The following is a 19418-nucleotide window of genomic DNA, read 5'->3' as shown; positions in this document are numbered from 1 at the left end:
TGTGCTGTCCCCACCCCCTCCAGTTTGTTTCATAGTCGGCTGGATTTTAACTGAAATACACTGCATTATGTAGTGACGTAGCCTGATTATGCACCAATGAACGCACACAGAAAAACACCCATGTTTGCAGAGTGGCTGCCTTAGCTTCTCATGATGCACAGAGGCAGTCAGAGAGTGAGCCCTTTTCTCAAGGGGATTCTTTGCCTTTGAAGGCCCAAGCTGGTGTTGCAGCTTTTTCCTTAGTGGTCAATCTTTTTTTCCTAGCAACTTATTTTCACAAAGCCTGTAGAACTTCGTATCTTCTGAGGCCTCTATCCCAGAGGCTCAGCTAAATTTGCTAAAGAGGCGGGAAGGCATGCACTCACACAAGTCCATATACATAAGTGTGCAGAGCACTGGCACTTCAGCATTACTTTCTTAGGAGACCAGGCTAGTAAACTTTTCCTCACTGAGAAGGAAGAGGTTGGTTTAGAAGCATGGTTTGTAAGCGAGGCTTCACAAAAATCACCTACTCATTCTGAATGATTTGGTATCAGCACTGTGACTGATCTGAGCTTTCAGGGAAAATCAGAAGTGTGTGATACAGGCAGACCGAATTCATGTCGACTGTGCTCCAAGCCAACAGGATGCAGTCAGCTCTATTTCAGATATATTTGCTGAACCTGAGCAGTTATATTTTTTCCTTCTACTCTACAGCCTGAGTTTGTTTAGAGTGTGAGAAGAGTGAAGTTATCTCTGCATGTAAGGGGTGCTTGTATTTTCAGTTGGCCTGATGGGCAAAATACCAAGAGGCAGTGTTGCTATTGATATTCTTGTTGGAAGCAGTGTTAATGAAAGTCATGTGAGTCGTAGCATGTACTTAATCTTTCAGGCAGATGTTAGTATATTGAAGTTTAAGTTAAGGCACAGCATTGGGGTGTATTTATAGAGAAATCTTACAGAATGTACATAGTGCATTGCAATCTCCAGGGCTGTTGGTTTAGCACCTCTTGGGTCTTTCTTATTGTATTTTGGGGTTTGTTTGGGATTGTTTGGGGCTTTTTGGGTTGTGTTTGGTTTGGGGATTTTTAGGTGGATTTTATTGCTGTTTTGGTTTGTTTTTTTAATTAAAAAGAAAAGGTGACACATTCTTGGGGAGGAGACAATGTAAAAATGTTAATATACAAAATGAGTTAAGAGCTATTTTCAGCAGCCTGTATGGTGTGCAGAAACTTTTATACTTCTGTAAACTTTTGTAGGAATTCTGGTGGTTTTACTTTACTGATATTAAGAAAAATTTTCTGATGCTCTGTTGTCGAGACTAACGAAGTAGATGCAGTACAGAGAGTTACTGCTAGCGAGCCAAAATTCTTCATTGTAATGCATTTCTTCTGGCTGTGTGATGCTTTGATAACTCAGGTGATTATCATATTATTCAGTAGATATTGGGTAAATTATACTGCCAAAGAGCTGGCTAATTACTCTTGAGTAATGACTTCAGGATCAATACCATCAAGTGCTAATATTAAATAACGTAATTTTAACCATAATGACCCAGAAAAACCCCTCCTGGATTTTTGGAGATAAATCAAGGGTTTATACACTCATGAAGTTGTTTCCAGTTTTTCTTTTCCAGTTGTTAACCTGGTTTTCAGTTCAGCAGATGAGTATTGCAGAGCTCTTAGCTAGTGAGGTTCTAAAGCAGTGTGGTACACTGTGGTACATATGCTGTAGGGGTTGTGCTTGAACCCCAGTCAAGGTGGTGAGTAGCAGCCCTCTGCATCGTGTTGGCTGAGTGGCAGCTTGCTGTACTCTCCACTATTCCCATTCTTCAGACTCCCAGCATCTAAGCTCATTATTCCAAAAACCTGTAGTTTTTAATCTATAGTTAAATGGAAGGACTATCTAGATGCCTAAATTCTGATATACTCCTTTAAACCAATAGTTAATACAAACCAGAGCTATAACAGAAATATTTTTTAAAAATAACATCCTGAGATGAGAAATAAAGAAGGAAAAAGAAGAAATCACAACCATGCATAAGGATCAATGGCGCAAAAATTATGTGCTGTGGAATCATCCAAGAAAAAAAGAATAGGATAACTTGTACCACATTTGAGGGCTTTGAGGGCATCTGTGGCGTTCATGTATAAGCACGAAAGCAAAAAGCTTGTGCTATGTAGGGACTGTGACTAAGTGTGAGCGTAGGGGAGTGTGGGGGGGGAGTGGGTGAGCTTTTTGCTTTCTTCAAATGAAATCCAGGGTTTATGGGGAGTAGTGGAAGGGACTGTGTGGCAATCAGCAAAGATCCTTGAAAGGTAATTACCTTAAAGGTAACTTTTTTTGCCTGTGTAAAAATAAGCCTCTGCAGATTAGCCCATTACATCTTAAGACAGTAGAGAGCATAATTAAGAAAGATTCTTGTTGTCAAATACATATTTACTGACAAAGATGGTGGCAGATTACAGGAGCTATATTAATGAACTTGTTAAATGGGCAGTAGAAACTACTGACTCAGCACTGCTTTTTCTCAGCGCCCCCCCCAACTCCTCATCCTTAACTGAGCTTGCTTTGCTTTCTTTAGCCGTGTGAACTCTGGCTTGACTTTTGTCTTTTTGTTTGCTGAACTATAGACTGACAAAAAAGAAAAGGAGAGAGACCATTTGTCATCCAGCTTCTCAGCCAGCTTTAAAGGAGGTCATTTTTCTACCAACCCCAAAGCTAGATCACCAGCTCCCTCTCCAGTTTGGTAAGCCAAGTACAAGTTTAGCTGGAGGTTGAGCTATAGGCAGCTCTGTTCTATTAATTAAATGTGAAGTGGTGCAAACTTATTCGGTGATGTAGATGTTTTCTCTCTGCAACAAAAGAAGGTCCTGCTTTTAGAAAAATATTACTACTGCTTTGAAGAAGGGGAAGAGGGAGGAAGTTACCTGGTTTCTTCCCTCTTGGCTGGGCTCATTGCAACTCTCCAGATGTGTGAGCAAAGAAAAGCATTTTGCATGAAAGCTAATTGGTTGCTCCAGCAGTCCTGCTTGATAGCAGAGAAACAGAGAAGTTGTTTTATTTTTAGCTATTATAATTATGGAGGTGGTGTGTAGGTGGTGTCCAGCAGAGCATGTCTGATAGTGATTGTCACTCTTTGTGGTTACACAGGCATGCATCAAAGTCTTTGCCTTTTTTGCCTGGTACACCCAAGCAGATAACTTCCCCACCTGGTTCCTCCAAAGTTTCCTCCACTCAGCCACGTCCTCCTTCTCCTGGCAACATCCGGCCAGTGAAAAAAGAGGTCAAACCAGAGACTAAGAAGAGAAGACCAGAAAAGGAGGCTGAAAAGGCCAATGAGGAGAGGACAGAAGAAAGTAAAGGAACTTCAGTAGGTGCTGGAGAATCCACAAGTCAGGAAGAGCTCACTGTCCAGGCAGAGCTCACTCAAGGTAAGGAAAGATCCTCACTTGGGTGAAGGAATGTCTGAGAGTCTCTTATGCTCTTCCCTTCCTTTCTCTGAAACAATGTTGCTTTCAGTACTTTTCTATTAAGTGTTAACCTAAATTCTTCAGAACGTTAGTACAGATGTATGTTCATTGACGAAAGTGTAGAAGCCCTCCTGCTTGTAACAGTGAAAACAACATGCAGACCTGCCGTGCAGCGTGTGGCTTCGTAGCCCTCTTCTCTGCCCTTTTGCACTGTGATTTTGTCACTCACATCATAACACAGCTTCTTTTCAAACTGTTGAAGTAGAATAATAATGACCTGAAGACTTAATGGTACAGGAAGCCATCGCATAAGGTAGTGTGAACAGTGAGAATGTCCAGCTCTGCTGGACACTCAGTACAGTGTGCTGATAACACTACCAGCTTACCTATAATATTGCAATAATACCACATCATGGGAGAGATTAGTAGGATATAATAGAATGCAGAGGAGAACCAAGGAGAAGAGTAAAGAGGAATAGGCAGAAAAATAGTTACCCAACAAACAAAAAACCCCACACCCAAACCACACCAACCCCAGAAAGCAGCGGGGCAGAAACAGATGTACACACAAAATAAAATAATTATTGTAAAGTGTAGGAGGGGCAAAAGGTAAATCTGAAAATGAAAACTGTAGGTTTGTTCTAGCAGATATTTTAGTCCATTGTAAATATGGCGTAAGCTGGCTGTCTCATCGGATGGGATAGAACAGCCATTGTGACCACTGCCATTCCCAGGATGGGTTGCTTGGGATTCTGAATTTAAAATTTCTAAATTCCCCTGTGACTGTACTTGAAAAAAACCCTTTTAAGCATTAATAATCCTGCATTGAACTGCAGGATGTGTAGCTGGGGGTTGTTCTTCTGTGAGAAGACCTGATGTGAATTGATTTCTTTTGTTCATAAGTTCTGTAACAGTAGTTCCAGTCTGATACCCAGGTCTTACCACACAAGGTGCAACCCCCCAAAAAGCTAGTGATTTACAATAATAAATGGATGCATCTGTTGTCTATGGGCATGTAAAGAATATATAATTGCCATGTTAGCATGGGCTTTCACTGCTTTTCTGGTAACCTTTTGCCTGCTTCCTTTTATGGAGAAAGTTTCCTTTTTGAAGGATTTCAGGGTTACCACTGAGATAACTTTGCAAGTGCTTGCAAGCCATAGTTCCCTGGTACAGGATGCAGACCAGAGAAACATCGTCACGCTTGTTTGACAGTTTAGCTCAGAAGGAAGAGAGGCTCAACTTTGCAGAGTCAGTCAATATTTGAGTTTGTGACAAGGTCACCTAGTACAGAAACAAGTTATGTGTGATAAAGATATTCAAAAGCGAAGTGGTTTGTATTCACAGCAAAGTAGTGGAGAGGGGCAGAAGAGAAGGATACTGCAGTCAAAGTAGTGAGCAGCACTTCAAAATGGTTGTCTTTTGCCAAAGACAGAGGAAGTGATGGTTAGGACCAAAGATTAAGACCTCAGGCTAAGCATTTCACATTTGAGGTTAGAGGACTGACTTTGTACAGCAGATGGAGGCTTAAACTGCCAAAACTTAGCCACTGGTTGAACGCATGCATCTAGAGAGGAGCAAGTGCAGCATTTGGAGCTAGAGGGACATTGCTGATATCTGCTAGGTCTGTGTTGCAGGTCAACATAACTGATTTCTGCCAGTTGACTGAACTGGCCTTTAACCTGTCTGGCTCAGCTACCTGCTACCTGCGTAGTCACAGGAGCCAGGAGCTCAGCAGGTAAGGACCACTGGTGGAGCTATTCAAGCCCTTGAAGGCAAATCTCATGTGACTTGACTAATATCAATGAAATTTTAAAGGTGTTTTGGGAGTGCCTGTGCAAGCTGTTGTCATCTTTTTCTGACGGCAGGGCAGGTGTGCATTAAACAGGCTACTTGCTCTACTGCCAGCTTCAGCACCTGAGGCAAGAAGTTAGCCCCAAGCAGCACAAAGCTGTGCTCCCTTCAGGAGTGACAGCCCTGCCTTGGTCCATGTTAGTAAAATAAAAAGGGCCAAGGTGCAGGAACTCCTGTCATTGATACTATTTGATTATTATAAAGGCTCTTTGGTATATTTCTGATCCAGGTTATAATTGCAGCCCCATATTTTCTTACCTTCTGTCCCCAAGGCTACTAAGAGCATAGCTCTAAAGGGCTCCCAAGCTATAGAGTGATCAAATTACTTATCTTTATATATTTGACCATCCCAGAATTTTCTGAGTTCCCAGCTACATATTGGAGGTTAGCCCAGGTCTGGACGGTTCCCTAGGGGTGGACTGAATATCTGGTTTGATAATGTGAGAGAATAGGGCTGTGGCTGAGGCTAAACTGTGCCAGCTCACCTCAGGGCTAGAGAACAGGCCCTGGCACTCTTAAAATTACTGGTATGCATGTATCATTTGAATTCGAGGCAAAAGCCCTGAAGCAGTTACAGAAAGACCTGTGTAACTTTTACTTGAAGAAGAAGAGAGCAGAGGGGTCAGCAGATGTGAGCATTCAGCACAGAGAAGGCAGCTGAATTTGTTTCTTTATATGATGAGGCATAGGAAGGGAGGAAACCCCTCTTGGAAGTTGTTAGACAGGTGACAAAAATGCTGTAACATCCCAAAGGCTGGTTAGAAATGCAGATTTAGAATCATGTGCTGGCTGTACCTGATGACTTATTTTATATGTATCTTCCCAGGATCAGAATCTAATTCCATTGACAGTTCAAAGTCTTCCCTATCCGTGTTTGTCTGCATTGCCAGATGTGATTACTCTGTGAATGCTTCCTTCAGTTAGCTTCTTTGTTGGTAGTGGTCCCTGGCCTCTGAAGAAGTGCAGTTGGAGGTGCTCTGTACCTGTGCTAGAGAATGCCAGGCAAGCTCACAGAAATGTGAACTAGTATTTTACTTGAGAAAGGCCTGTAAAACCTTCTTTACCAGGTGGCCAAAGCTGATCCTGGGTAAGGAATTTATATGAAGACACTATTAAGGTTTGAACACAAGCCATAGTTCACCAATAGTGGCATAGCTTATTAAGAAGCTGTGTTCTGGTCCCATGAGTTGACTCAGGTTGGACTAACTGTAAAATTGATGATGGTTTGTGTCCTGCCCTTATTGTAGATCACTTCAGACAGTTGATGTTTGAGATGACCAAGTCATGAAGAATGATTGGCCTATCACTAAAAAGTCTGGCTCTGCTCTCAGATGTAGACTATCAGACAGAAGAAAATATAATACCACAATGTTTCATTTGTGCTCTCCGAAGAGAACTGGGCAAACGCAGGAGACGTGTGATGGTAGGAACTTGCTGAGTCAGCATAACTCCTGTTGAGCACCCATCAGCATTAGTTCTTACAGAAAAGATGGTTTAACCTTTCAGCTGGAGCTGCTTTCACATATCCTGCAAAAAGAAAATTCCCTTGAGGAATATGAACCCCTAGCATGTAGAAATTGCTTACTTCTCTGAATCATTTATAAAACCATTTAATCTTGAGAATACTTTACAGAGTACTTGAAACTATTTTCAGTTTCTTTCAAGGATGTCATCATGGCTGCTGTGTCTCTACAAACTAGTTTTCCTTCCCATCTGTTTCAGCAGCCAGCCCATCCCTACCTCCTGCTCTGCCAGCTCTTTCTCCGTCCCCAGCCCCCACAAAGACCTCCGCAGGTACAACTGACCCTGAAGAAGCAACAAGGCTGCTGACTGAGAAGAGGCGCCTTGCCCGTGAGCAGCGGGAACGGGAGGAGCAAGAAAGGAGGGAAAGAGAAGAGCTTGAAAGGTGATTCTAGAACTCTGCAGTGGAGAAGATATGTTTTTTTAGCAGCCTCCTAGCAGCTTCTTGTGTGTGTTCTGCTGTTATATTGTGATATATGAAGCACAGTACTGAAGTGCAGGAGGCACGAGTTCCTCCCCAAAAATGAATTTTTCCTGTTGGGTTTTTTGTGTAGGTGCAATATATACCTAAGCAAATCTGTAACATTAAAACTTATCCCAAATATTGCTTTAAAATAGGACAAGAAGAGTGAGCAGATCCTTGCTGTAGTGATTCATTGTTTCCTCAGAGGTTAACAAAGCTGTATGTGTTTCTTCCAGCTAGGGAAGTCTGCACAGCTGTTTTCAACTTTGTGATTGGGACAATGTCACTTACTTTGAATTGTAAGTTCTCTACCATGGGTGATGTTTAGGTGTCCACCAGCTGTGACTTAAAGCTCTTTATTTTCTCCCTTAAAATCAAGACCACCAACAGTTTTGGAGGGCAATTGATGTTGCGTCTCATTCTTTAATCAAAATGAGTAGCCCATCTGCATGCTTATGACTGTGGCTAGAACACAAGGTGAGCACCTTTTTAGAGGGATGCCATGCCTCTGAAATTTGTTGGAGTTCTTTAACAACATTGCTAAACATAGGAAAAAGGCAGAGCCAGTTAGAATTGCCTGGCTTTCCAACAGGCTCACAACATGGTCCCTCTCAAGAAAGGTTTTAAAGAAAATAAGCTGCTGTGGCATAAGACTAATGTGAATACATACTAAGACTGCAAGATTAAAAACTAAAGGTTAAAAAGAATAAATCACAGTGAAATGAGTTTTCAGTCTCTTTCAGTGCCTTCATAAATTAACTTGAAAGGAGTTGTGGCCAGTGAGATAAAGCAGTTATGAAGAGTTTCAGGTGTACCTTATATTCCTGAGATACAAACTGAAAGCTGAATTGCGATACTGCTCAGCACAAAGGAATGAATATAAGGAAATAATTCTAACTTAACTCATGTGGTGGTGGCAGTCCCTGGGCTAAGAGATCTTTTTTGGAGTTGAGTATATGAAAGTATCAGGTGAATCATTTGCCCAGCAGAGAAGGAGCTGGGGATGTTGGTTGACAGCTGGCTGAACATGAGGCAGCAGTGTGCCCAGGTGTCCAAGAAGGCCAACAGCATCCCGGCTTGTATCAGGAATAGTGTGGCCAGCAGGAGTAGGGAAGTGACCGTGCCCCAGTACTCGGCACTGGTGAGGCCGCACCTCGAGTACTGTGTGCAGTTTTGGGCCCCTCACCCTCAGTACAAGAAGGACATTGAGTTGCTGGAGTGTGTCCAGAGAAGGGCAACGAAGCTGGTGAAGGGTCTGGAGAGCAGGTCTTGAGAGGCTGAGGGAACTGGGGTTGTTTAGCCTGGAGAAGAGGAGGCTGACGGAAGACTTTATCACTCTATACAGCTACCTGAAAGGAGGTTGTAACGAGGCGGGGGTCGGTCTATTCTCCTGAGTCACTAGTGATAGAACAAGAGGAAATGGCTTCAAGATGCATCAGGGGAGTTCTTGGCTGGATATTAGGAAAAATTTCTTTACTGAAAGAGTGGTCATGCATTGGCACAGGCTGCCCAGAGAGGTGGTAGAGTCGCCATCCCTGGAGGTGTTCAAAAAACATGTAGATGTGGCACTTCGGTTGATGGTTGGACTTGGTGATCCTAGAGGTCTTTTCCAACCTTAATGATTCTATGACTCTAAAATAAATGAGCTGTTACGACTTACTAGAAATGAAGAACAAAATGAAAATGACATTCTGAACTATCCAAGGTGAATCTACTTCTTGAATGTGGAGTTTTGTATTTTTTGAGATAGTAAATTCAGCAAAACTAAGAAAATAAATGCAGACAGTCATCAAGGAAGATCACAAGTATAGAACAGCTCCCATATCCACTCAACAGGTGAGGATTCTTCAAGTTGGGAAGACCATCTGCCCTCTATTTCTGAGTGGAGATATGATAAGCTAAAAAATCCTGAATAATTTGGGTAACATCAAAGTTGAAGGGGAAAAGTTATTCACCCCCATGATACAGGGATGAGGAGGCTTTAAGTGAGGTTAGGAGGTAACATTCAAAAATGAGTAGAATTAAATACTTTTTTTTAATTCAGGGGTCATTGCTGTGGGATAAGGTGGGTGCCAAAGACACATACTACTTCAAAATATGATCAGCTGGAATTACAGAAAGCAGTGTTTTGCAAGATGCATTAAAGTCAATGATACTGTTTCTGATTCAGAAAGTACCAGAGTCATAGATCAGTGGCCACAAAGCAAATGCTGGAGAAGTATTGGTATTGCCTTGCAAAGTTTTTATGTCCCAGAGGGCTTCACCTCTGGTCCCTGCTGGAAGCAGAACAGGCAGTTTGGCAAGTGTGTTAATGCTTTTCTGAATGAGAGAGCAGTGCAGCCTTTATCCAGCTGTTCTGCAGTGCTGGTGTCGTGGGTCAGGAATCTGGTGGTTTAGGATTTTCCCTCCTTTTTTAACTTATTTTTCTTACGCCTGTTCCATGATTAAAGGCAAAAGAAGGGGGAGCTGTCCCAGAGGATAGCTGAAGAAAGAGCTCGCCGAGAAGAGGAAGAAGCTCGCAGACAGGAAGCGGAAAAAACCCAAAAGGATGCAGAGGAGGAGCGGGAAAAGGAAGAACGGCTGCGCCGACAGGCAGAAGAGAGAGAACAGAAGGAGAAGGAAGAGATGGAGCGCATTCAGAAACAAGTATGCTTCCGTGCTGGAATTTCTGTGCCAGTCTGGTTGGCAGCAAAGTGGATGAAGCAACGTGTCTTATGCAGCACCTAGATGAGAGGGATATCTAAAGTTTAAGTGCTGTATATAAAGTGGATAGGGTTCTGTCAGAGTCCGTTCCATAGAGTGGTTCGAAGAGTAAAGATATTTCTTCTTAACAAAAGCATGTGGTGTAGGGAGTTGGGTTTTGTTTGGGGATTTTTTCCTCCTGTGGAATTTGTTTATTTAGAAAAAATCCTTTCCTATTCCTGATAAATTGTGATTGAAAAAAATGAATAGAGTTGTATTGTGGGGATTTTAATGAATGGTGTTACACCAGAGAACTCTTTGCCCCACAGTTATAGAAAGTCTAGATGCCAAGATAACTAACTATTCAGAGTGTTGGAGACATAGCGCTACTGAGTTCTAACCCTACGCTCAATATTGCTTTTGTGTGGGGCTAGTGGGAGGGGGTAGGTTTTGACCACTTTATTCAAGCCAAGGAGAACCTGTACCTACTGCAGTCCTTCTGAAATCAGAGCAGCTACTCAAAAGACATAAGAGTAAATAAATCAAAATACAATTTTTCAAGTGCTCCCATTTTTAATGGACATAATGTTGGTTTACCAGCTTCAGGAGAGGCTGTGGAAAGCATTTTGGATAGGACTGTTCTCATGCCTGCTCTTACTTTGTGCATGCGCTTTCTTGCCCCCAAACTTCAACACTTCAATCTGCCTCATAGACATTAGTTTATTCTTCTGGTATATAATTAAATGTATGCTTCTGAAAATAAATGTTTCAAGGATTGTGTTCGTGAGAACACCTTGGAAACTGCAGTTTTCTTTTTCAGAAGATGTACGCTGCTTTCTTTGAAATGCTAAACCAAAGTACGTCCCTAGTTTAGTGCTCGGAGATAATGCATGGGCAAGTGTTTTAGGATGTTACAGCCTTAACAAATGAACGGTTGCAGTAGTTTCATCCTACAGCACACTCACTGTCAGGGAGCAAGGCCCCTCTACAGTATATTCAGTATATACAGACAAGTTTTACGTTTAATCAAAAAAGCGTGAATGGAAAGCTTGTGCAAATGTTCCTGTGGCTGTTTGTCCTTGCTCTCGTTGAGTGGTGACTCTGGCCAAGTAAAACATCGTACTGCTTTTATTTGACTCTCAACATCAGCCACCACTCAAAACGTGAATCTCTTGAATACTTTCCTGGCTGCTGTTTTAATGCTGAAGGTTAGGAAATGTATCCTCGCTTGTCATCTGGTGCGCTTTCATGCACATGCCCCAGCAAAGGCACAGAACCAAATGTGATGTCCGTTGTTTAGTTAAGTATCTCTTAATGCTATGCAAAACACGGAAATAAATCAAGAAATGCACAATTCAGTCTGAAAAGATTGTTGGTGACTTGTAAACCCCAAAAGTGTCTTTTCAGGGTGTTGTAAATATGCATAGTTAAGGGGATATCAGCATAAATCTGACCTTAAGTAGTAAATTATTCCTTACTTCTTTTTCTTTTACCGTCAGAAAGAAGAGGAAGCTCGCCAACGGGAAGAGGCAGAGCGGATTCGCTTAGAACGTGAAAAGCATTTCCAAAGAGAAGAGCAAGAGCGGTTGGAACGGAAGAAGGTAACTCAGTACATGCAGAGAAACTGTAATTCATTTTGCCTTAGCAGTTTGCTTCCACGGCAGCTGTAGGAAGTTATCCATGATATAAACGTGCCCTCAGAAAAGCCACGGTGCTCATCTGCGTAGCCTGATGTGAAGGTGAAGGGAATATTGCCAACAGTAATAAATCATCTTTTTGCAACAAACAGATGCAACTGATAAATGACAAGCAGTTGTGGTTTGGGAGAGGTATTTTTAAATTAATGCCAGCAAACATTATTTTACCCCTTTACATTTCATTGTAGAGACTTGAGGAGATCATGAAGAGAACTAGGCGTGTAGAAGCTGTAGATAAGGTCAGTGCTGCTACTTAACATGTGTGAACATTGGGCATCTTTCACGTCTTTAGTGCCATTTTTAACTTAAAACTGTGCTTCCTTTGTAGAAACCCAATGACCAGCAAAATGGACATATATCAAAGGCAAATATTACTGGAGAAGCAGGTATTGTTTTTAACTGTGCCCTGAGCACAACCGGTGAATAAATGCCTACCAAGCCCAATGGTTCAAGATGCAGTTCTGAAACTTGGCACACTAATTGCAGTGAAGAAAACCATGAGAGAAGCGTAACTGAAGTCTTAGCAAACATTATTTATTTAGCCTTTCCATATAGGTAATTAGTGATTACTAAATGAGTCAGCTGTTTTAGCAACTTGTTCACATTGGTGTTTAATGAGAGTTGCTTATCAAGTTTAATTATTTATGAACTGAAAAGAAACGAATTCTTTTCTGATTTTGGTCACAAAAGAACCCAGTTCTGTAGTTTCTTTTGCACAGTATTACAGATGTGGTTGTTACAGACTTAATCCATTTTCTTAAAGGGTTATTTCATCTCAGTCATTAAAACTATCTGTTCATTATCCAAACATCTCCCAGTGATTTCTCTTGTCCACACCTGCTGCCTTATTCACTTGGTCTTAATTTCTTTCTCTTTCAAATTCAGCCCCTACAAAAGGTTAGGGTCTCCCTGTCACACCCACACTTTCAGTCTTCCCTTCTATTCTGTTCCCCCTATCTTTTTTTTCCCCCTGTTCATTTTAGGTAGTTTTATATAAGATTTTAATACTTACAATGAAGGAAGCAAAATAAAATGTAGCTCAGATTCAACCATCACCAAATATGAATTAGCAGTATTTAAAGATACCAAAGTCAAGCTATCAAATAGCTTATCCTAGTGTAGCATAAAACATTAAATTACATTAATATTTGTTTCTCATGTGTTTGAGTAACACAGAAGGACAAATAACAGCACTGGCTGTGTGTACTTTTTTTTATGTTAAAAATGAATGCTATAATTAGCACTGCCAGGAAACCTTTTGGCACATACTTCATTACGTGTGTTTGAAAGTTATTTGTGTACATATTATCTTAGGAGAGGAAAAAAAATTGGGAACTGTTAACACAGAATGCATCTGGATGCCATCTTTTGCTGCAGGCATTGTTGAAGGTGCTATAAACCACTTAATTCTTGAAACTATAAATGGCTTTATAACCTGTGGCTAGTGTTTTCGTGCTGGAGGTAGAAGTAGTCAGTTTCCTAAGGCACATGAGAATTTGGACCTCCATTTCCCCAGGCCCAAGGAGAGGCTGGAGTTCTTGAGTCATTGGATAAAGGGAAAACTGCCCACACCTTCAGGGCTGCTCTGCTGTTTGGCTTTGCTTTATCTAGATGTGCTATTGAGTTAAAGGTATGAATGAATGGATGTATTTCAGCTAACTCTAATTTTACATATTATGCTCTAACAGACTTCTGACTACACACAAATGGTGTTTTTTCTTCTTTTTTTTTTTCTCCACTTTTACTGTTTGGCAAAATATGAGGCTTTTGTGAGAATGGCCAAATCACACAATGAAAATCTATCACCTTTTTGTCATTTGAAACAAATGACAAAAGGCCTCTGCTTCAAAATAGGCGATAACTGTGTCTTTCCAAATCAGAACTTTCTTCTGCTTTTCTCTTCTAAATGTTAAAGCCAGTGTATTTTCCTTTTGTTTTACTTGTAGAAGCACTAAAACCTGTGTTGCTAATACTGTTTGTGTAAAAACTTGCCAAAGATCAGACATTTGGTGTAAAAGGCTTCAGCCCAAGCATTTAGGGCATAGCACAGCAAGAGCAGCTGAAGGTGGGTCTCCTCAGATGAGGTTTTGAGTAAGAGAGGTAAATGTGTCCAAGCCTATGAATACTAAATTGTCCTTATGATTATCATAACAGATGCTAGTACGGGTGGGGTGCAATTGCTTCCTTTTACTGAGCTACAGCTCAGTGAATTACACTCCTGAAATAGTGAGGCTGTAGATAAAATGCAGAAGGCTGTAGTTGTACTTTAAAAGAACATCCTGAAGCAGGCCAATAACAGGTATCATATGGCTTTTGGATGAGGCACAAAGATACTCTTAGGTTGCTCTCTACAGCATTTTATAGCAGTGATTTGGTACTTGTTGAGAGAAGTATCCTTTTTTCCCTCTTGATTTCCTTTTGGGTTACGGTCAGCGATCAATATGGGAACTAAGAAATACCAGTGTATGGTATTGTTGATGTCCCAGTGTTCTCTTATGCCATTCTTTGTTGCTGCTTGAAAAGTGGCAGCATAATATTCTGTCAGATACCCGCCTGTTTTGACCACTGGCTTATGTGTTGGAATTGAGTATATCATTGTAAAATATTTATTCTTCTCTGTAAAGTCATAGCTTTGAAATCTGTGGCATTTACTTCAGACCTGAAACAGGGTCAAGTTTTGTGTGCCCAAAAATTTGACAAAGGAGGCGGGGTGGGGGAGGGATGGGTTGGGAAGTCTTTTTTTTTTTTTTAAAAAAAAAAAAAAAACAAACTAGTAGCTTGCCTTGAATGTGCTGTCTTTTGTAGGAAATGTTTTAATCTAGTCTGCAGGTAGATGATGTTGCTTGGTTTGAAAAATCTGTTTTCTCTCTAGTTGTAACCAGTCCTGCATCTTCCTTGGAACGCGCAGGACCACCTCAGCTTCAGCAAGCGGCGCAGTCTCCGCAAGACGGGAAGCCCGTCACCTGCACACGTGTGATTGTTGCACATCAACTCCCCATAAATATGGACAGGTAAGAACATTGCTAAGTGTTGGAGGGTGTTTAGGGGACGAGGGTTGCTGGAGTAATAATTTATTTTCAGATCCATGTATTCATTAACTAAATAAGAGGCAGCTGTTCAATCTGCCTTGTTTCCTGTTTACCTTCAGAAAAGAACTTTGTCACCTTTCACTTAGCAGTAACCCATTTTTGCCAACTGATAGGGAAGAAATTTCTAAAAATACAGCACGTTCTTCGCAGTCTGGAACAATGTGGTGGTTGCCAGCAATTACTACATAAATTGAAACGCAATGGAAAGGGCAAATTTCCTCTGTTCCTTTCCATGAATTAAGCTTCATAAAAACCACTCTGGATTTGCAGTGCTAGTTTTCTTGATTGGAATAATGAACAGTGTGCTTTCAGCCTAGATGTTTCAATTTCTAAGCTGCTTGAAGTATTAGCAAGTTTTGCTTACTAAGCAAAAGTCTCTCGTGTGAGATACAGAACTACTAATTTTGGCTTTGCATTTAAAAAATAAAAACCCTTTGTCCTCTATAGGGAGAATCTGAGGAGGTGGGTAATTAACATTGGGAACTCATTGTAGCCATGAAGCAAGTCACTCAGACTTTGCGAAATTGTTGAAATGCTTGAAATCTTAGTGTTGAACCAAGTGAAATCTCTTACATAAGCATGAGCTGTCAGTTATTTCCATTTTAGTAATGCAGAAAGCCGAATAAACCCTTAGTCCTTTCATGTTTTATGCAGGCAATCTCAGAATATGCATGGAAAAACTTGAACGTGGGAAGCCATCACGCAGTCTGCAATGGGCGGTATGCTTCAGGGTGTGATTGGCACTAATTGAGGGGAGAAATTTCCCCTCTCTCAGTCCCACCATATGCCTGGGGGATCTTAGCCTGCTGTCATGCTGACAAGGAGGCTCCTGCTGAGAGAAGTTCTGTCAGTGACACTGAGCCCTGCGCTGCATTGGATGAGCTGTGCAGAGCTGCTTCATAATTATCTCGAGCAGATATTAAATGTTAATCGCTCCCAGCCTTATATGCACCTTGATGTTTGTAATATAAAATGTGCCACGCTAATGAATGCTGTCATGTATCATTATAATCCGTATGGAAGGAACCTCAGAATGGCCAAAGTGAAGAATGAATACATGCAATTGAAGAACAGTGACAAAAGTAGGAAGCGTGTATAAGGCTGCGGAAGGGGAGACTGGTGTGCCAGGTTAGGGTGTGGAGGGACTGTACTTCAGAGGTGCATCCACACTGACTGGGAAGGCAAAGGCTGAAGCGCTTGGCAGCATCTCTGTATAAGCTTAGCCCTGGTAGCCTGAAAAAACTGTTGTAAGGAATACATAGCAGCAAAGACCTTATCACGTGGTAAAAGCCACGGGTGCCAACACCACTGCTGCTGCATCTCATGTGCTGCGGTTGCCTGGCATCTAGATATACCTGATATTGTAGCACACATGACAGCAACAGCTGGGGAAGGTCTTTTGTGTGAGCACCTCATTCCAGTCCCAGGACAGATTTGGCTTTTGTCTGGAAAAGACCTGAGCATGTTTTTAACAGCAAGATAGCTCGGATATCTGACCAGAGCTTAAAAAGGCTTTGCCGGGGGGACTTGTGGCATGTGCTTGTATGGGCAAGGGGAGGGAGTGAAGGAGAGGAGTCCTCTTAAGGCCTAGAGCAACAGTCAGTCTTGTTCTCTTCCTACAGTGTCGGAAGTGTGGGAAGCTTCACTGGGTCTAGAACAGAAGCAGCGTGTCAGTGGGTCTGTTTTGTACAGCACTGGGGTCTAGCCTGAATGCGTGTCTTCGAACAGGACTGGTGGCTAGTGTTCAGTGATCAAACCCAGAATACCTGTATTTGGGGTCAGAATACCTGTATTTGGGGTCACTCCCCAGACACTGCAGGTGCTCTGTGCCTTGCACCAGTAATGTTGAAGGAAGGTGCCCTTGAAAGCTTCTAGAGGTTGTTGTGAAGATAAGGAGCTGTACTCTGGGAAGTTGCCTGACTGCTTACTGTGCTGAACCTTCATCCCTGTTCCTCCCCATGATGCCATCCACCCTGTGTCGGCCCTGGGGCTGGGATTCAGTTGGAAATGGCATGTTTGCCTCTGTGGTCATGAGTACAATGAAACTGAGAAAAATTAAAAGAATTCTGGCAGAGTGAAAGCAATTTGATTTCAGTACTTCACCATTCTCTGCTGCTTTTGATCAGCAATGCAGGTCTTGTTGTACTGAAACTTCATTAGCTTTCCAAGACAATTGATCTTGATAAACCCTAATGAAAATGCTGTGATCTGCTGCGTTATTTACCATATATCTATTGTCAACAATTATTAGTTTTATTAATAAACAGTTATTGCAGATGATAGATTGGCGCAATTATCTATCCCACCTCATAGTTTATCAAAATTGTTATTGGTATTCCTTCTCCTGTGTGTGAAACAAATGAACATTCATCAATTTTTCTTAGGCTTAAAGCTTCTTCACTTTGCATTGTGAAAGAAAAAAAACAGATATATTTGCTTGTGAATTGAGCTGTTTTACCATGTTAGCACTCAGTGTTTTCAAATAGATCTTACATGAATTCTTGGTTCATAGGAACAATTTATTTTTTCACGGTTGTCTGAGTTAAAGTGACGTCTCTGAACATGAACATGATTTTTGTGATATGTAGTTCTAAGCGGTGCTACAGGATTTCTGATTTTGCCACCTATGCTTGCTCAGAGTATCTTCTCCGCAAATAAATTGGGTTAAACAATTTAATGCTGTGATGCTGATGAAGAATAGTGAATTATTATGGGGGGGGCAAGGAGTGACCTTACATCTGACCTGTAAGTCTGTGGTGAGAGGACTCACAATTGAACTTAAACAGAGACATTTTTCATCCAGGTGTACTATAATGGAAAGGGCAACACTAAATGTTTTTTTTTTTTTAAATGGTGCATACCTTGGAAATATTTTAGTTAATAAAGTGTCTGGAATTAGCAAGAAAACTGGTAGTTCATGGATGCTACAATATTAGTGGCATGTTAACCTCTGGCTAGATTCTGGTGTTGGTTTTTTTTTCCCAACCAATGGAAAAATGAATTTAAAAGTCATTTGAAAATAAGATGTGTGTTAAAGTATTTTCAAACTTTTTGTAAATTATAAAATATTCCAACAAGATAATTTTCTGGATTCTAATTTTTCATTGCTTTACTGAACAGTAGAATCCTGGAAGCAACAGAACGGTAGGAGTTGGAGTTGGATAACCAGTACAGCTGCCTAATCCATCTCCCACTTGCAGATTATTGCCTGTTCTCTGCTTTTTAAGTCTTTACCCAAGTTGGATCCTGTCTGCTACATCTCAGAAAGCTCTTTCAGTGCAGTGGTTTATGTTGACATTATTTTCCTCATTATATTTATTCTTACCCAGTAATTCCTTTTTTTTCTGTGCTGCTTTCTATAAATGCCTGTGGTAGGCCTCAGTGACAGCAGGTCACCTCATCTGTGTGTCTCCCTCCCGTATAGAGGGAGCTGGGTACATTAGACAACCAGTTTTTAGAAATAGTTAGACAAGGTGATTGTGTCAGTATCTTGTCCCTGAAAAAGAACGTTACTGAGTTCAAATTCTCACCTAGTGTTCATTGCTCGTGTTGGTAGGATAGAAGACTTGAAACTTGCTTTTGCACCCACTTCCCTTCTTTATGCCTCCAGCTCCTCATTGCTGGCTGATTTCAGTGCTGTTGTCTCAGTGGATTAAAAATAAACACTGCTTTACTTAAATCATCCAAAAGTCTGGGGTCCATTTTGCTGTTATTGTCTATCTAAGACATCTCTGCTAAAGTCATATCAATAAAAGAGATGACTGACACTGTCTCTCAGATCAGGAATACCAGATGTGGAAGTATTTTAGCATGTTCCAAAAGCCTGTAAATCAGTTTGGGGTGGTTTTGGTTTGGGTTTTTTCTGGTGGTTTTTTTTTGGTGGTGTTGGGTTTGGTTTTGGTATTTTTTCTTTCCTTCTTATTTGGCGTGGATTTCAGATGGGCAATCAGAAAGACAGATATACTAAATTCTGCAATTCTGGTCTTTTTTTCTTCTTTACTCCCTTCAAATTCTTTACATATAGATTATGACTACACAGAGCTTTGGCTAAAATCATCTACATCAGACATAATTTTCAGTAGTTTTTGACTTCTTGATGTTCCATTTCCTTTAATTAAATTAGCTGGTCTTCTCTCAACTTCCCCTAGTCTATCTTGTTAATATTGATGTGTCCGGTTCAAAATGTGAAGCCGTACAGAAGCTTGGGGGCTTTTTTTTAGCTGCTTTGAAGCTGTCCTTCAGATGCTTACAAGACTGCTACATTTGGAAATGCATTCTGAATAACTTGGGCAACTTTTTTTTTTTATTACATAGGTGTCTCACTACAGGCATGCTTATGGAATGTGTTACAATGCCAAAATTATCCAGTTCTTAGAAACGTACCTGTGCTATTGTGTGCCTGAAAAGGGTATCTCCAGTCTTGTGCTGGACACCAAGACATCGCTAAGAATGTAACATGAGACAGTAAAAACAGCTGTAGCAGGTCAAAAATCTACTACTTTTTGTGTTCTTTGCTTTAATGCCCTGTAGCAGTCACTTAAGGAGAGAGTGTAAAGGGGGGAGAAAAAAGTAAGTATCTGGAGGTCTAAGCATTGTGGCCGAAATACAGCCATGGGCTCAAGTAGTCCCTGAGCTGCTAATTACCAGGGTATATCGATCT

General features: G+C 41.2%; 1 protein-coding gene across 11 annotated transcripts in view; it reads left to right on the top strand.

Moving 5' to 3' along the window:
* Positions 1-19418, top strand: part of MAP7 (microtubule associated protein 7) — a 123085-nt gene that overhangs the window by 98628 nt on the left and 5039 nt on the right. For 7 of the 11 annotated variants that reach the window (XM_075087716.1, XM_075087719.1, XM_075087722.1 and 4 more), the window contains 8 exons: positions 2613-2728; positions 3133-3413; positions 7029-7212; positions 9741-9936; positions 11472-11573; positions 11858-11908; positions 11998-12055; positions 14542-14680. In XM_075087716.1, coding sequence (XP_074943817.1) covers positions 2613-2728; positions 3133-3413; positions 7029-7212; positions 9741-9936; positions 11472-11573; positions 11858-11908; positions 11998-12055; positions 14542-14680 — 1127 coding nt within the window. The remainder of the gene's footprint in view (positions 1-2612; positions 2729-3132; positions 3414-7028; positions 7213-9740; positions 9937-11471; positions 11574-11857; positions 11909-11997; positions 12056-14541; positions 14681-19418) is intronic. The other 4 variants (XM_075087718.1, XM_075087721.1, XM_075087715.1 and 1 more) reach the window with 1 other exon arrangement.

The sequence above is a fragment of the Phalacrocorax aristotelis genome, chromosome 3, assembly GCF_949628215.1.
Source record: "Phalacrocorax aristotelis chromosome 3, bGulAri2.1, whole genome shotgun sequence".
NCBI lineage: Eukaryota > Metazoa > Chordata > Aves > Suliformes > Phalacrocoracidae > Phalacrocorax > Phalacrocorax aristotelis.
This window is presented reverse-complemented; position numbering and strand designations above follow the sequence as displayed.